Genomic DNA, 18923 nt, shown 5'->3' on the forward strand with positions numbered 1-18923 from the left:
GTTGGGCCGGCCGGACAAGACCCGCCAGTAGCGTGGCACCGATTCCTCTCGGGCTTGTGGGCGCTGCTCTGAGCAGCGTCATCCTTTATACCAGAAAGCTGGCGGGCACTATGGGGAAAAAACAAAACAAGAAGAAAGTGGAGGAGGTGCTAGAAGAAGAAGAAGAATATGCGGTGGAAAAGTTCTAGACTGTTGAGTGGTAAAGGGCAAAATAGAGTATCTCCTAAAGTGGAAGGGGTTCTCAGATGAGGATAACACATTGGAACCAGAAGAGAACCTGGATTGCCCTGACCTCATTGCTGAGTTTCTGCAGTCACAGAAAACAGCACACAAGACAGATAAATCAGAGGGAGGCAAGCGCAAAGCTGATTCTGATTCGGAAGATAAGGGGGAGGAGAGCAAACCAAAGAAGAAAGAAGAGTCAGAAAAGCCATGAGGCTTTGCCCGGGGTTTGGAACCAGAGCGGATTATTGGAGCTATGGACTCCAGTGGAGAACTCATGTTCCTAATGAAATGGAATAACTCTGATGAGGCTGACCTTGTCCCTGCGAAGGAAGCCAATGTCAAGTGCCCGCAGGTTGTCATATCCTTCTATGAGAAAAGGCTGACGTGGCATTCTTACCCCTCAGAGGATGATGACAAAAAAGATGATAAGAATTAACTTTCTTGAATACCAGCCCCTGTCACATCTGACTGTGGGTTTCAAGTGGGGAAAGGAGTTCTACTTGTCTTGACACCATAAAGGTGGCTTGAGAAGATGTCCTTTGATACTCCAATGTTCATTGCAGCACTGTTTATAATAGCCAGGACATGGAAGCAACCTAGATGTCTATCTGCAGACGAATGGATAAGAAAGCTGTGGTACATATACACAATGGAGTATTACTCAGCTATTAAAAAGAATGCATTTGAATCAGTTCTAATGAGGTGGATGAAACTGGAGCCTATTATACAGAGTGAAGTAAGCCAGAAAGAAAAACACCAATACAGTATACTAACGCATATATATGGAATTTAGAAAGATGCAAATGATAACCCTGTATACGAGACAGCAAAAGAGACACAGATGTATAGAACAGTCTTTGGGACTCTGTGGGAGAGGGTGAGGGTGGGATGATTTGGGAGAATGGCATTGAAACATGTATGTTGTCATATGTGAAACGAATCTTCAGTTCAGGGTTGATGCATGTTACAGGATGCTCGGGGCTGGTGTGCAGGGATGATCCAGAGGGAGGATAAAGGGAGGAGGGAGGTGGGAGGGGGGTTCAGGAAGGGGAACTCATGTACCCTCGGGGCGGATTCATGTCAATGTATGGCAAAACCAACCAATATAATATTGTAAAATAATTAGCCTCCAATAAAAAAAAAGGAAAAAAAAATAAACCTTGGGAACAGATAACCTGAAGGCTTGTTATGCTGCTTTTATATATATATATGAGAAATTTTCCATAATAAAAGATTTTTTAATAAAACAATAATAAAAATTTTTTAAAAAGTTGCCTATCACACATATTAATTCTCCTTCAATCCACAACACAATATGAACATGTGAGGAACCTCCTTTGGGAGACATTTATTTAAAGTTCAGAGGAAAATGCCCTCCTGACTAATATGACTGAAACTCCCTACCTAAGAAAGGCAATGGTCTATGAGCAAAAATTCATAGACTTTGGAATCAGTGATCTGGGTTTCAAGTGCTGATCCTGTTGCTAACTACCTGTTTGATTTTGAACAAATCATTTAATTTCTGTGAGCCTTCTTTCATCATTTGTAAAATACGGATATAAATCCCACCTCTTGGGATTATTGTGAGGATTCAATCAGACACGTAAAAAAGTACCTCGAACATGAAAGGCACTTAACATTTCCTTTAACCTCTTAAATGAGAAAGACCTATGGTAAGAAAAAAAGAAAGAAAAATGTGTCTACCATGTGATACATCACTACCCATTGTGGGATGTCATTTTTACACAGTACATTTTATCACCTCTAAGACGTGACTTAGTCTTGTCAACTATTACCAAGAAAAATGGAGATCTTTGTCATCTACCACATACCTCAGCTGACTTATTATACGAGTTCTTATCCTGGACCCCCAAGTACTACAGAGCCTGCTTGAATGAGTGACAGTTATACTGACACCCAGAGTGAAAGTGAAAGTCACTCAGCTGTGTCTGACTCTTTGCGACCACTATATACTGACCTACCTCTTGAGAAACCTGTAGGCAGGTCAGGAAGCAACAGTTAGAACTGGACATGGAACAACAGACTGGTTCCAAATAGGAAAAGGAGTACGTCAAGGCTGTATATTGTCACCCTGCGTATTTAACTTATATGCAGAGTACATCATGAGGAACTCTGGGCTGGAAGAAGCACAAGCTGGAATCAAGATTGCTAGGAGAAATATCAATAACCTCAGATATGCAGATGACACTACCCTTATGGCAGAAAGTGAAGAGAAACTCAAAAGCCTCTTGATGAAAGTGAAAAAGGAGAGTGAAAAGGTTGGCTTGAAGCTCAACATTCAGAAAACAAAGATCATGGCATCTGGTCCCATCACTTCTTGGGAAATAGATGGGGAAACAGTGGAAACAGTGTCAGACTTTATTTTTTGGGGCTCCAAAATCACTGCAGATGCTGATTGCAGCCATGAAATTAAAAGACGCTTACGCCTTGGAAGGAAAGTTATGACCAACCTAGATAGTATATTAAAAAGCAGAGACATTACTTTGCCAACAAAGGTCCGTCTACTCAAGGCTATGGTTTTTCCCATGGTCATGTATGGATGTGAGAGTTGGACTGTGAAGAAAGCTGATCGCCGAAGAATTGATGCTTTTGAACTGTGGTGTTGGAAAAGACTCTTGAGAGTCCCTTGTACTGCAAGGAAATTCAACCAATCCATTCTAAAGGAGATCAATCCTGGGTGTTCATTGGAAGGACTGATGCTAAAGCTGAAACTGCAATACTTTGGCCACCTCATGCGACGAGTTGACTCACTGGAAAAGACTCTGATGCTGGGAAAGGTTTGGGGCGGGAGGAGAAGGGGACGACAGAGCATGAGATTGCTGGATGGCATCACCGACTCTGTGGACATGAGTTTGAGTGAACTCCGGGAGTTGGTGATGGACAGGGAGGCCTGGTGTGCTGTGATTCATGGGGTCGTGGAGAGTCGGACACGACTGAGCAACTGAACTGAACTGAAATGAATCCATGTCAGGCACAGTCACTTCTGGTTGCTGAGGACCAATACATGAGAAAATACCACAAATAAAAATCCTTGCTCTTGTGGGGATGACATTTTATCTCATTAAAATTGGCTCCTTGAAGGAAACCTATGGCAATCTGTTTGGACCCTCAATCACGTAACTCCACTATCCTTCCCTACTTAAAGCATCTAGTACACTTGATAAGGGTGTTTTTAGCCCTTATACCACATCAGTAGAAGAAACCTCCATCCAAACTGATTCCATATGCTCTCAACCTTTGTAGGGAGCCTTCCCTGGCACTCCTTTCAGCCTCCTTCTCTCCAAATCCAGGGTTGTCCCCATAGCAACTCTTGGAGTCTTTAGGCATAACATTTGCTGTTCTGTGTAATAAGCATTTCCTTACTTCTCTGCTGCTGCTGCGTCACTTCAGTCGTGTCCGACTCTGTGTGATCCCATAGAAGGAAGCCCACCAGGCTCCCCTGTCCCTGGGATTCTCCAGGCAAGAACACCGGAGTGGGCTGCCATTTCCTTCTCCAATGTGTGAAAGTGAAAAGTGAAAGTGAAGTCGCTCAGTCGTGTCCGACCCTTAGCGACCCCACGGACTGCAGTCTACCAGGCTCCTCCATCCATGGGATTTTCTAGGCAAGAGTAGTGGAGTGGCTTGCCATTGCCTTCTCCGTCCTTACTTCTCTACTACATCGTAAATTTTCCCAGGTTGTTTCCTTAGCCAGTTCCATCTTAAATAGATGAAGCAGAGCCACCCATCAGTTTACGCTTTATCTGAAGTAGCAAAGTCCAAACTAAATACGTTTCCAATGTAGAACATTAATTTAAGCCAGTCAAGTCATTTTTCCTTAATATTTTCCTTCTCGTTATATTAAAATTAAACACTAAAACAAACATAGAGCCTCTAAAATCTGTTCCTCAGGAATTTTATCCTAAGTGAACAGACACACACTTTTTAAAGACATCATTTCAAAAGTAATGCTTTTGAATTTGCTAAAATGACTTTACTCATTCTTTTACATTTGGCTTACATGCGTGAAGGAGAAAGGATATTTGAATGATGGTCCCAAGGCCAAATATTTACTTGGAAAAGAAATAATACAAATAAACACATCAATTGATGTCCTGCATCAGTCAGTCATCCCATGACTAACTAGGAGAGAGAATGGCTTTAACTCTAGACTCTGGTATCCAGTTGAAACCATCTCTAGAACCTGTTTCATCTTTATTTGTGCTGGTAAAGTAGCATGGTGTTTTCTAGATGTGTTGCATCTGCACGTTGCAAGTCTACAGGACTCTAAAGAGTGTTATTTGAATATGGTTTCTTCTTTTATAGTAAGCGGTTTCTGCAGGACCTGAGAATTTGCTCAGGTTTTCTGAAGATATCAGAATTAAAGCCTTACATATTCCTCTTATCCTCAGAACAAATATCACACCTAAACTTTCAACATTCACATAAGTCCACCCCGCCCCGGGAGGTATGCGGACATTCTTATATTTCTAATTTTGTTCCAGTTTTTAGGTAGGAGATAGATGGGCCACTGGACTGGACAGCTAGTATATGTCAAGTGGAGTAAAACTTAAGCTAAAGTCTCAGTTAAACACTCCAAGAACAAAGCTAGGGGCAGAAACTGAGCTCTGCTGACATAAAGATATAAGATGGCCACTCCTGAGGTCAAGGAAAATTTCCATGTCAGCACATGCTCAAGAAAGTTCCTTGGGGGTCAAAAAAGGAAGGGTACCACACCATAAAAAGTTTGGACATATCCTCACAGGCTTCTGCAGTGGGATCCATCTTAGCAAAAAGTTGCACATGCATCTTGGGAAGAGTCCAAGGACTGGTCAGGTGTGAAAAAGAAACCCAACATAATTGGCCAAAGGTAAACAAAGACCCAGAAGGCCTGTCTTATATAAGGGATTTAAATCACCTCTTTACATTGCTCCTCCTCATTAGAGAGGACTCCCACACCCTTTCTCTGTGGGTGTGTATTTCTGCCTAGCTTCTCACTTATATAAACTACTTCTCTGTGTGCTCTCCCATTGGTTGTGCTAATAATAAACTTTGTACCTGTTTTTAAAATTTTCACCTCCTTGAAACATTCTTGCTTTCAAAGGAGGGGAAGAGCCTGGGAATTTTGCCCCTTGCCTCTAGTCCCTGTTGGTCTAGTGGTTAGGATTCCTGGTTTTCATCCAGGCTACGAAGGTTGAATTCCTGGGCAGAGAACTAAGATTTCTCTTCAGGACTGTTCACTACTGTTTCTCCAAGATCATTCTGATATTTGTTCCCTGAATTCCAATTCTTTGATCCCAAGTAAATGCTTTCTGCTTGATTACTGCTTCCTCGGTTTATGTAGGTTGACAAGGTTCATGGCAGGTAGAGGCAGGGCCCAGTGAAGAAACAGGAGTTGCCTGAAGTTGAGGTCTCTGAAACATACAATTATCACCCAAACCCTGTTTCCCTCAAAGATGGGGGTGAAGCCAGTTTATAGTCTCAAAGCACCGTCCATCTTGACAACAGGTGTTGTGCCTTCTCTGCAGAGCTCTGCATTCACCCTAATTGATAATGTCCTCAGTACCTTTATGGTTGCTTATGGCACACTCCATGGACCAGTCTTGGGAGATAACGGGGGCAACCAGCTCAACAAACTTCGTCAAAGGGCAGCTGGGGGTGCAGCCAGGTAGCGTGAGGGGATGCGGTTCATTTCGCGTCTCATTCCGATAGTACATCTCTACGAAGTATTCTCTGGTGGAGGAAGGTGGAGGGAATAGAGGAAGAACTCTGTTAGAGCTGTGCTGTTGACCTGCCATTGAAATTCTTTCAACCTGGTCTGTACCATGTCAGTTGAAGGACTAGTGGGAGAATTTATGGGAATAAGTAGATATTAGCCAGTTTAGCTGTGGGAAGAGGGGGATTGGGGTAGCTGGGCCTGATTGGGAGGGTGGAAATGGGAGAACTGGTTTGTTGGATGACCAGGGGCATGTGAGGTGGGACCTGGGATGCTGAGTTAGAGAAGGAGCTGAGACACAATGGTTGGGGGACTTGGGGGTGATTTGGTGAACCTTCAGGTAAGAAGTAGGACACAGGTGGGATGTTGGGGTTTTGCTCTGTCCTTTCCTCCTTTTTTCCCTCTCAGTATTTCTTTCAGTCTTCCCCCTGAATGAATGTATCTTCCCTGTCCTTAACCAGGCCAAAAAACATGAAACTGAATAATATATATAAGAAAAACTAGCAGCATGACATCCGGCCCCATCACTTCATGGCAAATGGGGAAAAAGTGGGAGCAGTGAGTTTTTCTCTTCTTGGGCTCTAACATCACTGTGGATGGTGACTGCAGCCATGAAATTAGAAGACGATTACTTCTTGGAAGGAAAGCTATGACAAACTAGACAGTGTATTAAAAAGCAAAGACATCACTTTGCCATGAAAGGACCATATAGTCAAAGCTATAGTCTTTCCAGTAGTCATGTAAGGCAGAACTCCAAAGAATTGATGCTTTTGAACTGTGGTGCTGGAGAAGACTGTTGAGAGTCCCTTGGACTGAAAGGAGATCAAACAGGTCAATACTAAAGGAAATCAACCCTGAATATTCATTGGAAGGACTGGTGCTAAAGCTGAAGCTCCAATATTTTGGCCACCTGATGCAAAGAACTGACTAATTGGAAAATACCCTGATGCTGGGAAAGATTGAAGGCAGAAGGAAAAGAGGGTGACAGAGGATGAGATGGTTGGATGGCATCACCAATTCAATGGACATGAACTTGGGCCATCTCCGGGAGATAGTGAGGGACAGGGAGGCCTGGTGCACTACAGTCCATGGGGTCACAAAGAGTTAGACATGACTTAGTGAATTAATAACAACAACAAATGTGCTTGAATATACAGCAAGACATAAAAAAGATACCTCTGAAAGAGAGGGTGAGTGTTTACTCAAGTCCTCACATCTGTTGATGTTGAGGAGGGTTCTTCCACTACTTTATTTCATAAAACAATATATTGCTTAAGGAAGGACCACTGTCCCAAACCAACCTTGTAAAGCTCGTACAGGATCCCTGTAGAAGTCACCTGCCAAAGAGACAGGAGAGAAGATCCTTCTTGGGATAGTGATCACACAACTGCAACTTTTGAATGTTGTTTTGAACAAGTCTTTTGAAAAACATTACTTTAAGAAACCATATGTGCGCTAAGTTGCTTCAGTCATGTCCAACATTTTGAGACCCTATGGATTGTAGCCCGCCAGGCTTCTCTGTCCATGGGGATTCTCCAGGCAAGGATACTGGAGTGGGTTGCTGTGCCTTCCTCCAGGGGATCTTCCCGAAGCAGGGATCAAACCTGTGTCTCTTATGTCTCCTGCTTTGGCAGGTGGGCTCTTTACCACTAGTGCCACCTGGGAAGCCCAAGAAGCCATATTAAAAGTAGTAATTACAAATATTCACTTATATGTTCCTAAAAACTCCTCTAATATTGTATTAATGAGTACATATATCTTGTATAAATTTTTCAGTGATAGTACCCTTCATCTCATGGTAATATGGCAAAGAGGACTAATAGTTCATCAAAATTCATGATTCTCTTTCCATAAAATAAGGTTACAGCTGAGAAGTGAATATACTTCCCAGACTCCCTTGCACTTAAGAGGGACCAAGTGACTAATTTTAGCAAGTAGAACTGACATATTTTCCTTCTGGGCTGAGGTGCTTGATAATCTGTTTGCCTTCTTCACCCTCTCATTCTTTCCTATATACTCTCTGCAGATGAGGAGGGCACTTTTGAAAACTGTAGGTCCGAAAGATGGAACCCCCCAGTTCACAAATCACCATGTGTGAATCACACCATGGATGAGTCACTTCCTGTTGGCCAGGAACATCTACATTGGATTATTAGATGAATGAGAAAGAAATCTCCATTGAGTTAAGCCTCTGAGACTTGAGGTTCATTTGTGCAGCACCCAAAATTACCCTTATAATTAATATATGTGGAAAATATTTTTAGGGGACTTAAAATTGGCTTGAGTGGTAAGATACAAGTTAAGGTGCATACAGAGCATTTGAATAAAAGTATTTCATAAAATATGAAAGCAAGAAGAAGCACTATATTTTAACTTAGTGAATTATTTTATATATGATTTTAAGTTTATGTACTTAACCAAAAAACAGAATATTTTTAGAATATATTTAGCTACCTTATCTACAGCCTTAAAATTTTGTCTGTTTAAATAAAAATCTAAAAATTTTCTTTTTATTTACTAATATGGATAAAGTGGGATCACCTTACACTCGGGATCACCTAACTTGCAGGTATATACTTTATACCTGTATTTGCTAACCTGGATTCTCCTTGCTCTTAATTTAAAAGTAAGCACATTTAACTTTTGATACTCCTCTAGAGTGTTAAAAAAATCCCAACATAACAACAAATTGGACTTCTACCTGTGAGTGACCCTTGGTTACTTTTTTCTCTATAGGTCAGTGTCTCTCAGATGAAAAATGCCCCAAACTTGATTCATAACATGAATTTATTCAAGCTATTCAGTGAGACAAAATGCTGCAGCACCCTAAATAAAAGCAAGCTCAGGACTACTGGGTGCAGAAACCAGAGAGGAGAGGCCGAGAAAAGTGGGTAGCTTCTTTTGTCACATCCCAACATGACAGTGCCTACTCCTAGAGTTGATCCTGGAGTTTTCACTGGATTTATCCTCTGTGCCTGGAGCCAGTCTCCAAAGCGAAAGTCTTTTGCAGGGCTTTCTATTGACAGAGCACTTGATGTCCATGCCTTTGCATTCCCATTTTTGGCCCTGTTTGGATTTTCTCCATGTTACGGGCATTATCTCTCCATTCTGACTCTAGATATTTGAGAGCAAAGCTTGCTAAGACCACATTTTAGTTCTATCTCTTTATGCTTGGCACCCAGTTAGAAGTTCAAGGAAGAATGAACATACTTTTTCCCTAACTGCAGAACTCACTTTCTTTGTAAGCAGTGAAGATTTTGGTTGAGAACGGCCTCTGTGTTGCTACTTTCCTCTTCTACAAATTCAGGTAGCCAGAAACCTACAGCCAGGACTACAAAATTTGCCAAAAGAAATGCAGGATACCTTGTTTAAAAATTATTAAGAATTTCAAAATGCAGCACTGAATTGTTAAACCAAGCATAGGCTCTTCCGAGCACAGGGCCTTATATAACTGCAGTCAGATGGTCCCAACTGCAGCCTTTGTGAACGTCTTGAGGGGAGAGCAAAATTCACCTCCCCAGCTAACCCTGAAATAAAACTCTAGAGTCCCTGCTCTAACTCAGTCCTTGCATTGTGATTATTCCATCAATAATATCCATGAGGTCTCTTCTTCCCAACAAGAATGCCAGTGTCACAGCAGACACAAATTTTTGCTATGACCTTGGCTATGGTGGCCAACTCTTCCTGGTTTGCCCAGGGCTTTACCGGTTTTAACAATGAAACTTATATGTTCTCGGAACCCCTCCAGTTCTGAATAAACTAGGACATTTGGTCTCTCTAACCGTGGCCTTTCTAGTGGGCTTCAGCCAAGCCTTGGTCAGCTGGGGAGGGCCACACCAGATGGCAAAGTAGTGAACACTAGGCGGAGGAATACTTTAAGAATCCTACCTTGTGGATATGAATAACCATAAGTTTCATGGATATGTTTGACGTCTTTAACTGAAAAACATTATTTGTAACCAGCAACAAACAATTTTTTCTTGATGTCTTCTACCACCCTGTGTTTTACAAGAGAACAGTGTAATGTCCACAGCCTTCTTAGAATACCTTAATCTTTTTTTAAAAAACAATTTCTGTCCCTGATGGGGGGTGGCTCTATCAAATTTTTCATCTACTGTGTCTGTACGTGATTTCCCAATTAAATTCTTTATGAAAATAAAGAAAAAAGGAGTCATGACTAAGCAAAGATACGGTTACCATTCTTCCCCCTGAATATAAAACCAAACCAACCAAATAGACAAGTTTCCAGTGGTATTAATTTTGAGAAACACCGCTTAGACACTTACCCCTCCTGGAAGTGCAATTCCATCATGTGGCAGGACGCATAGGGAGGAAGGATTCCGTTGTAAACATCTAGCGCCATCTGCAGGGCACTCACAGTAGTGTCATGCTACAGGGATTTTAAAACAAACATGTTTGATTTTTATCTCTGTTTCAAGTTTACAGTCAATAGGTGTGTAACAAGCATTTATAGAGTACCATGGTGGTTTCTGATCCAACTAAATTTCCCATAACACCAGTGACTTAAGAAGTATAGAGGGAAGGGATGACTTTTGATTGTGCACCTCCTTGATTCTAGGCAATGAGATTTATATACATACAATTATTTCCTTTAAAAAGATGAAGAAACTGAGACCCAAAGAAATGAAGTAACTTGGGCAGAATTCCCTGGTGGTCCAGTGGTTAGGACTCTGCACTCTTGATGCCAGGGCTTGAGTTCAATCCCTAGTTGGGGAATTAAGATCCCACAAGCCATGTGGTGCAACCAAAAAGAAAAATAAAAGTGGGGGGAGGGGGGCAGAATCAAGTAGCTTACTTTACACCATACATCTACAAAATGCAGAAAGTAAATCTGAGTCAAGTCTTCTGATTTTGTCCTATGCCTACCCCAGTAGAACATATCTGTTTTAGTGTGTTTCATTGATTTTCATTAAATTTTTAAATTAACTTGGAATACATTAATGCTAGATTATATTTGTTTTCTATAGATTAATATCATCTTTGATTTTAAAGTTGGGGAAGAATATATGAGGTTACAAACATTTAGACAGAATAAAATGTAAGGAAATAGAGAGTGTAGCTTAAAAATAATTGCTAAAGGTTTATTTTAGAATAGCCAGAAGGCATGGGGGACTGTTAATCCCAGTTTTGCCAGTGATTAGCTATCTAATCTTAAGAAATCCTTAATTTTCATATCTATAAAATGGGCCTAACATTTGGTTGCCTAAACTATATGGCAGTGTTTACATACTCCAAAGGGGTTAGAACCAATTCACTAGAAGAAAAAAAAGGAGTTACAGATTTATGACTTGCCAGAAGTCGTACAAGAAGTTACAATTAGAAACCATATTAGAAACCAGAAAACCTGAAACTATCAACTAATTTCAGGCCTGTCTTTCTCTAAGGGGCACTACACTTTGTTTCCTCTATGAAACTTCTCTCTAGTCTATATCACTTAGAACCCCAGATAATAAACTCTGCTTTATCTTTAATTGCTTCTTTCATCTAGCAGAATGACACCATGGCTTTCTCCAGCCAGACCACATCTGAGAAATCCTCTGTCCTGCAGAAGTGGGTGGTAGCCTGACCCAGCCCTCCATGTCCTGTTTCCCTGCTCATCCCAGACTTCATGGACACCCATTTCAGTGCACGGTAAATCCCTGGAATTCTCCTCTTTCCCTGGCTGCTGCTCCAACATGGATGTCTTTTCTGAGATCTCACTCTCTTTCCTTTCTGCACCCAAATATAACTCTGACTTCAAGTTGGAGCTTTCCTTCCCCCCCTTTTTTTTTCTATCCCCTCTGCCATCTGAAGATTCCTACTTGGATGTTGGTGGCATTTCAAACCCAATTGTCTAATCAGTATATTCTCCTGGACAATGACCACATCTGTTAATGGTTCTACAATCCTTCCAGTCATCAACGCTTGAAACACTGCCTTCATCTATGGCTTAACTTCCACCCCACTGTCCTCCACCCACATTCCAGTCCATCACCAACTCCTGTACACTCAGCTTTCCTTATAACCTTTCTACTTCTTTTCCTTTGCTATTTTGCCTCTAATTTTAGTTCGGAACAGAAATGGTGTTTCCTTTCTCTGAGGCACCAAATCTTTGGCTCGTGTGACATTACTATTCTCCTATGCTGGGTGTTTAAGTGCTTACTTTTCTTATCAGTGGAAAAAGTCAAAGTTGCTCAGTTGTGTCTGACTCTTTGCGACCCCATGGACTAGACAGTCCATGGAATTCTCTAGGCCAGAATACTAGAGTGGGTAGCCTTTCCCTTCTCCAGGGGATCTTCCCAACCCAGGGATCAAACCCAGCTCTCCTGCATTGCAGGTGGATTCTTTACCAGCTGAGCCACAAGAGAAGTCCAAGAATACTGGAGTGGGTAGCCTATTCTGTCTCCAGCAGATATTCCCAACCCAGGAATCAAGGGGTCTCCTATATTGCATGCAAATTCTTTACCAACTGAGCTATCAGGGATTAGACTGTAAATTCCTTGAGACCCAGAATTATATATTTAAGTAAAAAATTTTGAACATCTGTTACGGAAATGATGATGAAGAAGTTGAGGCCCCTCCGGAGAGAGCTCATACACTTGAACAGATGTTGAATGGAGACAGAATACTTACTGCAGAATACATAATGAGTTTTCTGTGGTTTGATGGCTGAGTTGCACTCTTCATGTGATTGAGGATTTCATTGATCAGGACACCTTTATGAAGATAGATCAACAATGGAGCTGAACCAAATGTGGGCTTATATTTCAGTTCATAAGCTTTTTGCTCATTCGTATAGAGATTCTCTCTGCAATGATTCTCAAGACTTAAGAAGGGAGGGCAAGGACTCATTTTGGTGGAGCATCTGCTCTGTGCTAGTAGCATGATTTACATACGTTATTTAGTGAATCCTGACTTCTATCCCCCATTCAGAGGTTAGGAAGCTGAGGCTCAGAGCCATTAAGTGACTCACTCACTGGGGAAGGAGAGCTGGATTGGCACATTAAGATTTGATTCTACCAGATTTTGTTAAAACTCAAGTTAGGAGGTTGATGAACTTGGAAGGAATTTCAGATGACTTTTTCCAGGTAGCTGTTAGCCAGTGCTCTGTTCAGGGCAGGTCTGAAATGACAGTGTGGCATACACCTCTCTGTCTTCACTCCTCTGGCAGCCACACCTGGGTGAAGGCAGGGGAGAAAGCAGCTCTCTGGATGTCTGCACAGGGCGTGGACTGTGTTCTGTGGACCATTGCTCCAAGTTACACTAGGTTTTCACTATTGGGAGGCAGTCAGTACCTTCAGATTTCATCTAGGGCTCTAACTGTTGTCAGTAGAGGAAAAAGTTTGCCCTTTGCCCTTGTGGCTCCTAAGGTGGGAAAAGGCAGACAGACACAGAGCAGCGTCTCCACCCTCTCTGCCGACACTGATGTTGAAGGCACCTGTGGTGCAGGTGTTGTTCGGAGGAGGTGCTGCCTCAGGGGCTTCCACACCATCCCCTGAGGACTCCTTGTGTCTTGTTGGTCGTCTCCCTACACTGCCTGTGGTCTCCTCATTTGAGGATGACCGGTTTTCTTTTGTAATGAGCAGAGCATTGATGTTAACAGATTGATTATAATCCTAGACTCTATGGTCCACTTTGCAAAACACGCACTGAACAGCTACCACAAGTGAATTAGACATGGCTCCTGTCCTCAAAAATCTCATGAAACAGTGAGAAGAGACTGTCCCATTGGTCTGTGTACCGCCATAAGCACAAAGAGGAATGAACTAAGGAGGGAGATGATTGGCATCTGTGGTTGCCTGGCCTTCTTTAACTGGGAATGGAGGGAACTGGAGGCCACACCTCCCGCAGATCTGCATCCCTCTGCCTCAGGGTAGGTTGGCCTCTGGGAGCCCTTTAGAATTGTATCTTGAACTTCAGGCCACAATAGAAGTAAACTCTGTGGCTGAGTTTCTGGGAGTGATGACAGGCAATCACCTTCAATCAGCAATTTGTTCCTTGTCAGTGCTTTTCTGGTGGCTTAGATGGTAAAGAATCCTCCTGCAATATGGGAGACCTGGGTTCAATCTTTGGGTTGGGAAGATCCCCTGTAGGAGGGCATGGCAACCCACTCCAGTATTCTTGCCTGGAGAATCCCCATGGACAGAGGAGCCTGGCAGGCTACAGTCCATGGGGTCGCAAAGACTCAGACATGACTGAGTGACTAAGCACAGCACAGCACAGCATATCTGAAAGGAGATATTCTACACTGACCAACATGCATTCTCTATAACACTTAGCTAATTAACATCAATTAATTAGTTAATGGCTAGACATGGATTTCGGAGAAGGCAATGGCAACCCACTCCAGTACTCTTGCCTGGAAAATCCCATGGATGGAGGAGCCTGGTGGGCTGCAGTCCATGGGGTCACGAAGAGTCAGACACAACTGAGCAACTTCACTTTCACTTTTCACTTTCATGCATTGGAGAAGGAAATGGCAACCCACTCCAGTGTTCTTGCCTGGAGAATCCCAGGGACGGGGGAGCCTGGTGGGCTGCTGTCTATGAGGTCGCACAGAGTCGGACACGACTGAAGTGACTTAGCAGCAGTAGCAGCAGACATGGATTTAGTTCAATTAGCAACTTTTCCTTGTCAGTAGGTGTCTTTGCAGCAGCCTCCAGTGTTGATGACGGAATAGACCAGCTCTTGGTTCTGTGGTGGTTTCCTAGCTTGTCCCAGGAGAAAATAGGGGTAATTGTCATAAGCACCTACAGGCTCTGGCAGGCCAATAGTCAAGTTATATATGAAGGGAAACTGAAGCTCATTGAGATTCGGCAACTTGCCCAAGATCACACATCTCGTATGCAGAGGGGCTGAGTTTCTCTGAACTCAGCAGGTCCAGCTTCAAAACCTTTCCTCTTAATTATTAGGCCATACTGTAGCATAAGCTAGCACCCAAGTTCCCTGGTGCATCATTTATTAAACCTGCATACACTGGATAAAATATCATTATTTGAGGATACAAACTTCACTTCTCTCTCTTGGGCTACAGCAGGAGTTGGCACATTTGTTCTGTGAAAGTTATATGATTTATGCTATTTTCTCAAATCATCCCACCCTCACCTTCATTGAAACATGTGTATTACCATATGTGAAATAGGTCACCAGTCCAGGTTCGATGCATGAGACAGGGATGCATCGGTGCACTGGGATGACCTGAGGGATGGGATGAAGAGTGAGGTAGGATGGGGGTTCAGGATGGGGACACATGTACACCCATGGCTGATTCATGTCAATGTATGGCAAAAACCACTACAATACTGTAAAGTAACTAACCTCCAATTAAAATAAATTAATTAAAAAAAGAGAAAAATAAGTTATATGATTTAGGCTCTGTGGATGTGTTCCATCACAACCATTCATTCTCAAGTGGAAGCACAAAAGCAGTTAAATATACTGCATAAAACATGAGTGTGACTGAGCTTCAATAGCATTTTACTCATAAAAAATAGGTGGCAGCAGGCCAGATTTGGCCTGCAGGCTGTAACTTGCCAACCTCTAGTCTTCAGCAAGAAGCAGTTTCCATTAAAACAGACAGGTACACATGCATGCTCAGTCGCTCAGTCGTGTTCGATTCTTCATCCCCGTGGATTGTAGCCTGTCAGGCTCCTCTGTCCATGGGATTTCCCAGGCAAAAATACTTTAGTTGGTTGTCATTTCCTCCTCCAGGGGATCCTCTCAACTCCGGGATTGACTGAATCCGTATCTCTAGCTTCTCCTGCATTGGCAGGGAGATTCTTTACCACTGAGCCACCTGGGAAGCCCTAATACAAACAGGTTCAGTTCAGTTCAGTTCAGTCGCTCAGTCGTGTCCGACTCTCCGCGACCCCATGAATCACAGCACGCCAGGCCTCCCTGTCCATCACAATAAACTCTGGAAAATTCTGAAAGAGATGGGAATACAAACAGGACCAGGTATATATTCCTAAATTAGTCTTAGGAATTAGTCTAGGATTTCCTTTTGTGTGTGTGTGCCAGGGAGGTGGGGTGTTGTAGTGGAGAAGGCAGTGGGAGGAGATTACTGAACAGCGTCACCCTTGAAACCAACTGATGGAACAGAAGTTCTGGCAAAGGTAAGAAGATGCCAGTCAAAGTCCTGATGTTCCCTTGTGACTCTGTCACCAAACTGTTCATGGTTTCTCTGAAGCATTAGGTTCAGGTCCTTTATAACTCAACAAGTGTATAGTTGACAAATCTCTCTTGCTTTGCCAGATTTGAATAGGCTGAACTTGTGACTTGGCAGAAATTATGACGGTAACAACTTCCTGCCTCATTAATAGTACTGAACTTCCCCTAGAAAACAGGACAGGTATGTGCATATGAGTGCTAGCTTTTGGAGTCTAAGACCCAGAGAATACCTTAGGGAAGGACTCTGATAGAATATAGTTTAACGCACTCACCAGAGGGGGAAAGTGAGACCCGGAGAGAGAGGGTGACTTCCCCAAAATGCAATTTCTAGTAGTCAAAGGAAAAAGTAAAGGAAATACAAGCAAGCTGTTGGGAAAAAAAATCCCACATCTTATATTCAGATACAGACCCCTGCATCTATTAATAGATTCTTGTAGACTCCTTCCTGGCTTTCCCTGGCCTTTTCTTCACTGTCTCCTACATCTAGAGAAGTGCTTCTGCAACTTTAATGGGATTTCATTAGATTCAGCTGCTCTGGGGTGGGACCTGGAATTTCGCATTTCTTGTCAGAGGCTTGGTGATGCTGACTTTGCTGGTCTGTGGATTTCATCTTGAGTAGTGAGGGGATGATTGCCTGAGCCCATCATGACAAGGTTGGGGGAAACAGAGTCCTGTCTTCACCATCTGAAGCATTTGGCCACCATACTGTTGGCCCCTGCTGGTTCAGGAATGAGACCTGGTAGTTGTGTGGTCAAGGAGGCCTAGCTTCCACCTTCTGTGTCCTTGGTTGTTTGGTATGTAGGAGTGAGTTGCATCGTGGGCTCTGTTCCTACACACAGCCCATGTCCTGCCTGCTAATTATTCCTAAGACACCAAGTTCCAACTATGACTCACCTCTGGGTGCTCTCCCATCTCCAAGGAAGGGCTGAATCTTGCTGCTCATACCCTAAGCTTGGAGTGAGGACTTGTACATCCCATCAAGTCTCCCTCTGTGTCTTGCAACCAGGTCTCTGTAACAGCAGGCCTGCGGCTTGATCATCTGTTTATGATGCTGCCCTAAATTATTTGCCCCAAGCACTATGTTCACCTCATATGAAATTACTCCCAACCATCTTGACTTCATGACCTCATTATCTGTTCTTGTTACAGGTTCCTTCACTCTTTATATGAGCTTTTGTAGCTCCTCTCCTGGTTAGTGACTTAAACTCTTTCTCTTGCTCTGCAGCCCTGAGTGAACATCCTTCCAGTCTGGTCCAACACCCAGGATACTCTGTTTTCTCCTGGAGGTCTGTTGAACTTGTCCAACCTCATGGTGAGTAAGGTCCAGCAATGGTTGGAGTCCTGATTATTCTGTTTTCTTCAAACTGTGTGGAGTATATGACTAAGAACATCTCCTGTGGCTTAAACTTTCTTCATTGTTATGATACCCCGGCACAGTAGGCTTCCTCTTGCTCTCCATCTTTGGTTTTAATGTCTGTACGAACAGCATTTGAACCTGTCATATCCTCTTGGGTCTTGGCCTGCCACTCAGATGTCCTCAGAGCCTCAGCACCCATCCCTGTCGTGCCTGGTTCTGGCTTCTTTCGTCTGCCCACCTATCCTGATTACAAGGGTTAGGCTATTGTATTATGATTGGATATCCTGTTCTTCAACAGGTCAAATCCAGCTGAGAAGAGGCATCACTGAAAAGTCAACACCTTTTAACACCAATGAAAAAATTTGAGCAGTGTCATAAACTTGTCAGTTGCAATACCTATTAATCAACAGGGCATAATTAGCCTGCAAATTACATTGTATTAACTTTAACAGTGGTTACAACCAAGGGTTTCAAGAAAACAGGCCACTTTTGCCTTTCCTCCCACTTGAAAAATTCATCCAGTAAGCCACCAGGCATAATTGACTTTCATGGAACTCAGATACAAAATCCATGATTTTTTGATCTGGAAAGAATGAGAAGTATCTTTTAGCATTATCCTAAAGTTTCTGTTTTCCAGCTGGGAAAATTAAGGCCCAGAGTGAAAAATTTTGATAATCATATAACACATAATGTTTGACAGTGTATTAGGTACTCTTTGTGCTAAGCCTTTGGAATACATACATTTATTTTCATCCTTAATACTTAAGACGGAGAAGGCAATGGCAAGCCACTCCAGTACTCTTGCCTGGAAAATCCCATGGACAGGGGAGCCTGGTAGGCTCTAGTCCATGGGGTCGCTACGAGTCAGACATGACTGAGCGACTTCATTTTCACTTTTCACTTTCCCACATTGGAGAAGGAAATGGCAACCCACTCCAGTGTTCTTGCCTGGAGAATCCCAGGGACGGGGGAGCCTGGTGGGCTGCAGTCTATGGGGTCACACAGAGTCGGACACGACTGAAGTGACTTAGCAGCAGTAGCAGCAGCAATACTTAAGAAGTGAGTAGTATTGTTATTCCCAGTTTGCAGAATAGAAGCTGGTGGAATGATTATGTGTCTAATTCAAGGTCACATAGCTGATTAACAGTTGGACCTGGACTCAGACCCAGATCACTCAACAACAATTCTAATACACTTCTCTCATTTTTAAAAATACTTACCCCCCTGCAATCTAGATTTTTCTTTCTGCTTATGAATTCCATAGAGGGACAGAAGGGACAATTCTGATATTTCTTTCAACTTAGTCATGGTGTCCTCTGTTGCCCAGGAGGGTAAAGTGAAATTATGAACACCCTGTATCAAAGAAAAAGGAAGAAAATGTGTATTTTATTTCTGACTATCCTCTTTGTAGACTTTTTATCCTGCTTCTCCCATGAGAAGTACTGTGTCCAGCCTTTC

The 18923-nt window shown here is 42.8% G+C and overlaps 1 protein-coding gene and 1 pseudogene across 3 annotated transcripts in view; one reads left to right on the forward strand and one right to left on the reverse strand.

The window, feature by feature from the left end:
- Nucleotides 1-18923, reverse strand: part of ACP3 (acid phosphatase 3) — a 68637-nt gene that overhangs the window by 22748 nt on the left and 26966 nt on the right. The window contains exons 7-10 of one of the 3 annotated variants that reach the window (XM_055413689.2): nt 18686-18818; nt 12572-12654; nt 10225-10328; nt 5789-5955 (exon numbers count right to left, since the gene is read on the reverse strand). In XM_055413689.2, the coding sequence (XP_055269664.2) occupies nt 5789-5955; nt 10225-10328; nt 12572-12654; nt 18686-18818 (487 nt within the window). Of the gene's footprint in view, nt 1-1108; nt 5956-10224; nt 10329-12571; nt 12655-18685; nt 18819-18923 lie in introns of those variants that run through there. The other 2 variants (XM_088840598.1, XM_055413696.2) reach the window with 2 other exon arrangements.
- LOC129547787 (chromobox protein homolog 1 pseudogene) lies at nt 45-762 on the forward strand (annotated as a pseudogene).

Source organism: Moschus berezovskii, chromosome 1 (assembly GCF_049115385.1).
Source record: "Moschus berezovskii isolate FMDL1 chromosome 1, NW_MosBer_1.0, whole genome shotgun sequence".
Taxonomy (NCBI): Eukaryota; Metazoa; Chordata; class Mammalia; order Artiodactyla; family Moschidae; genus Moschus; species Moschus berezovskii.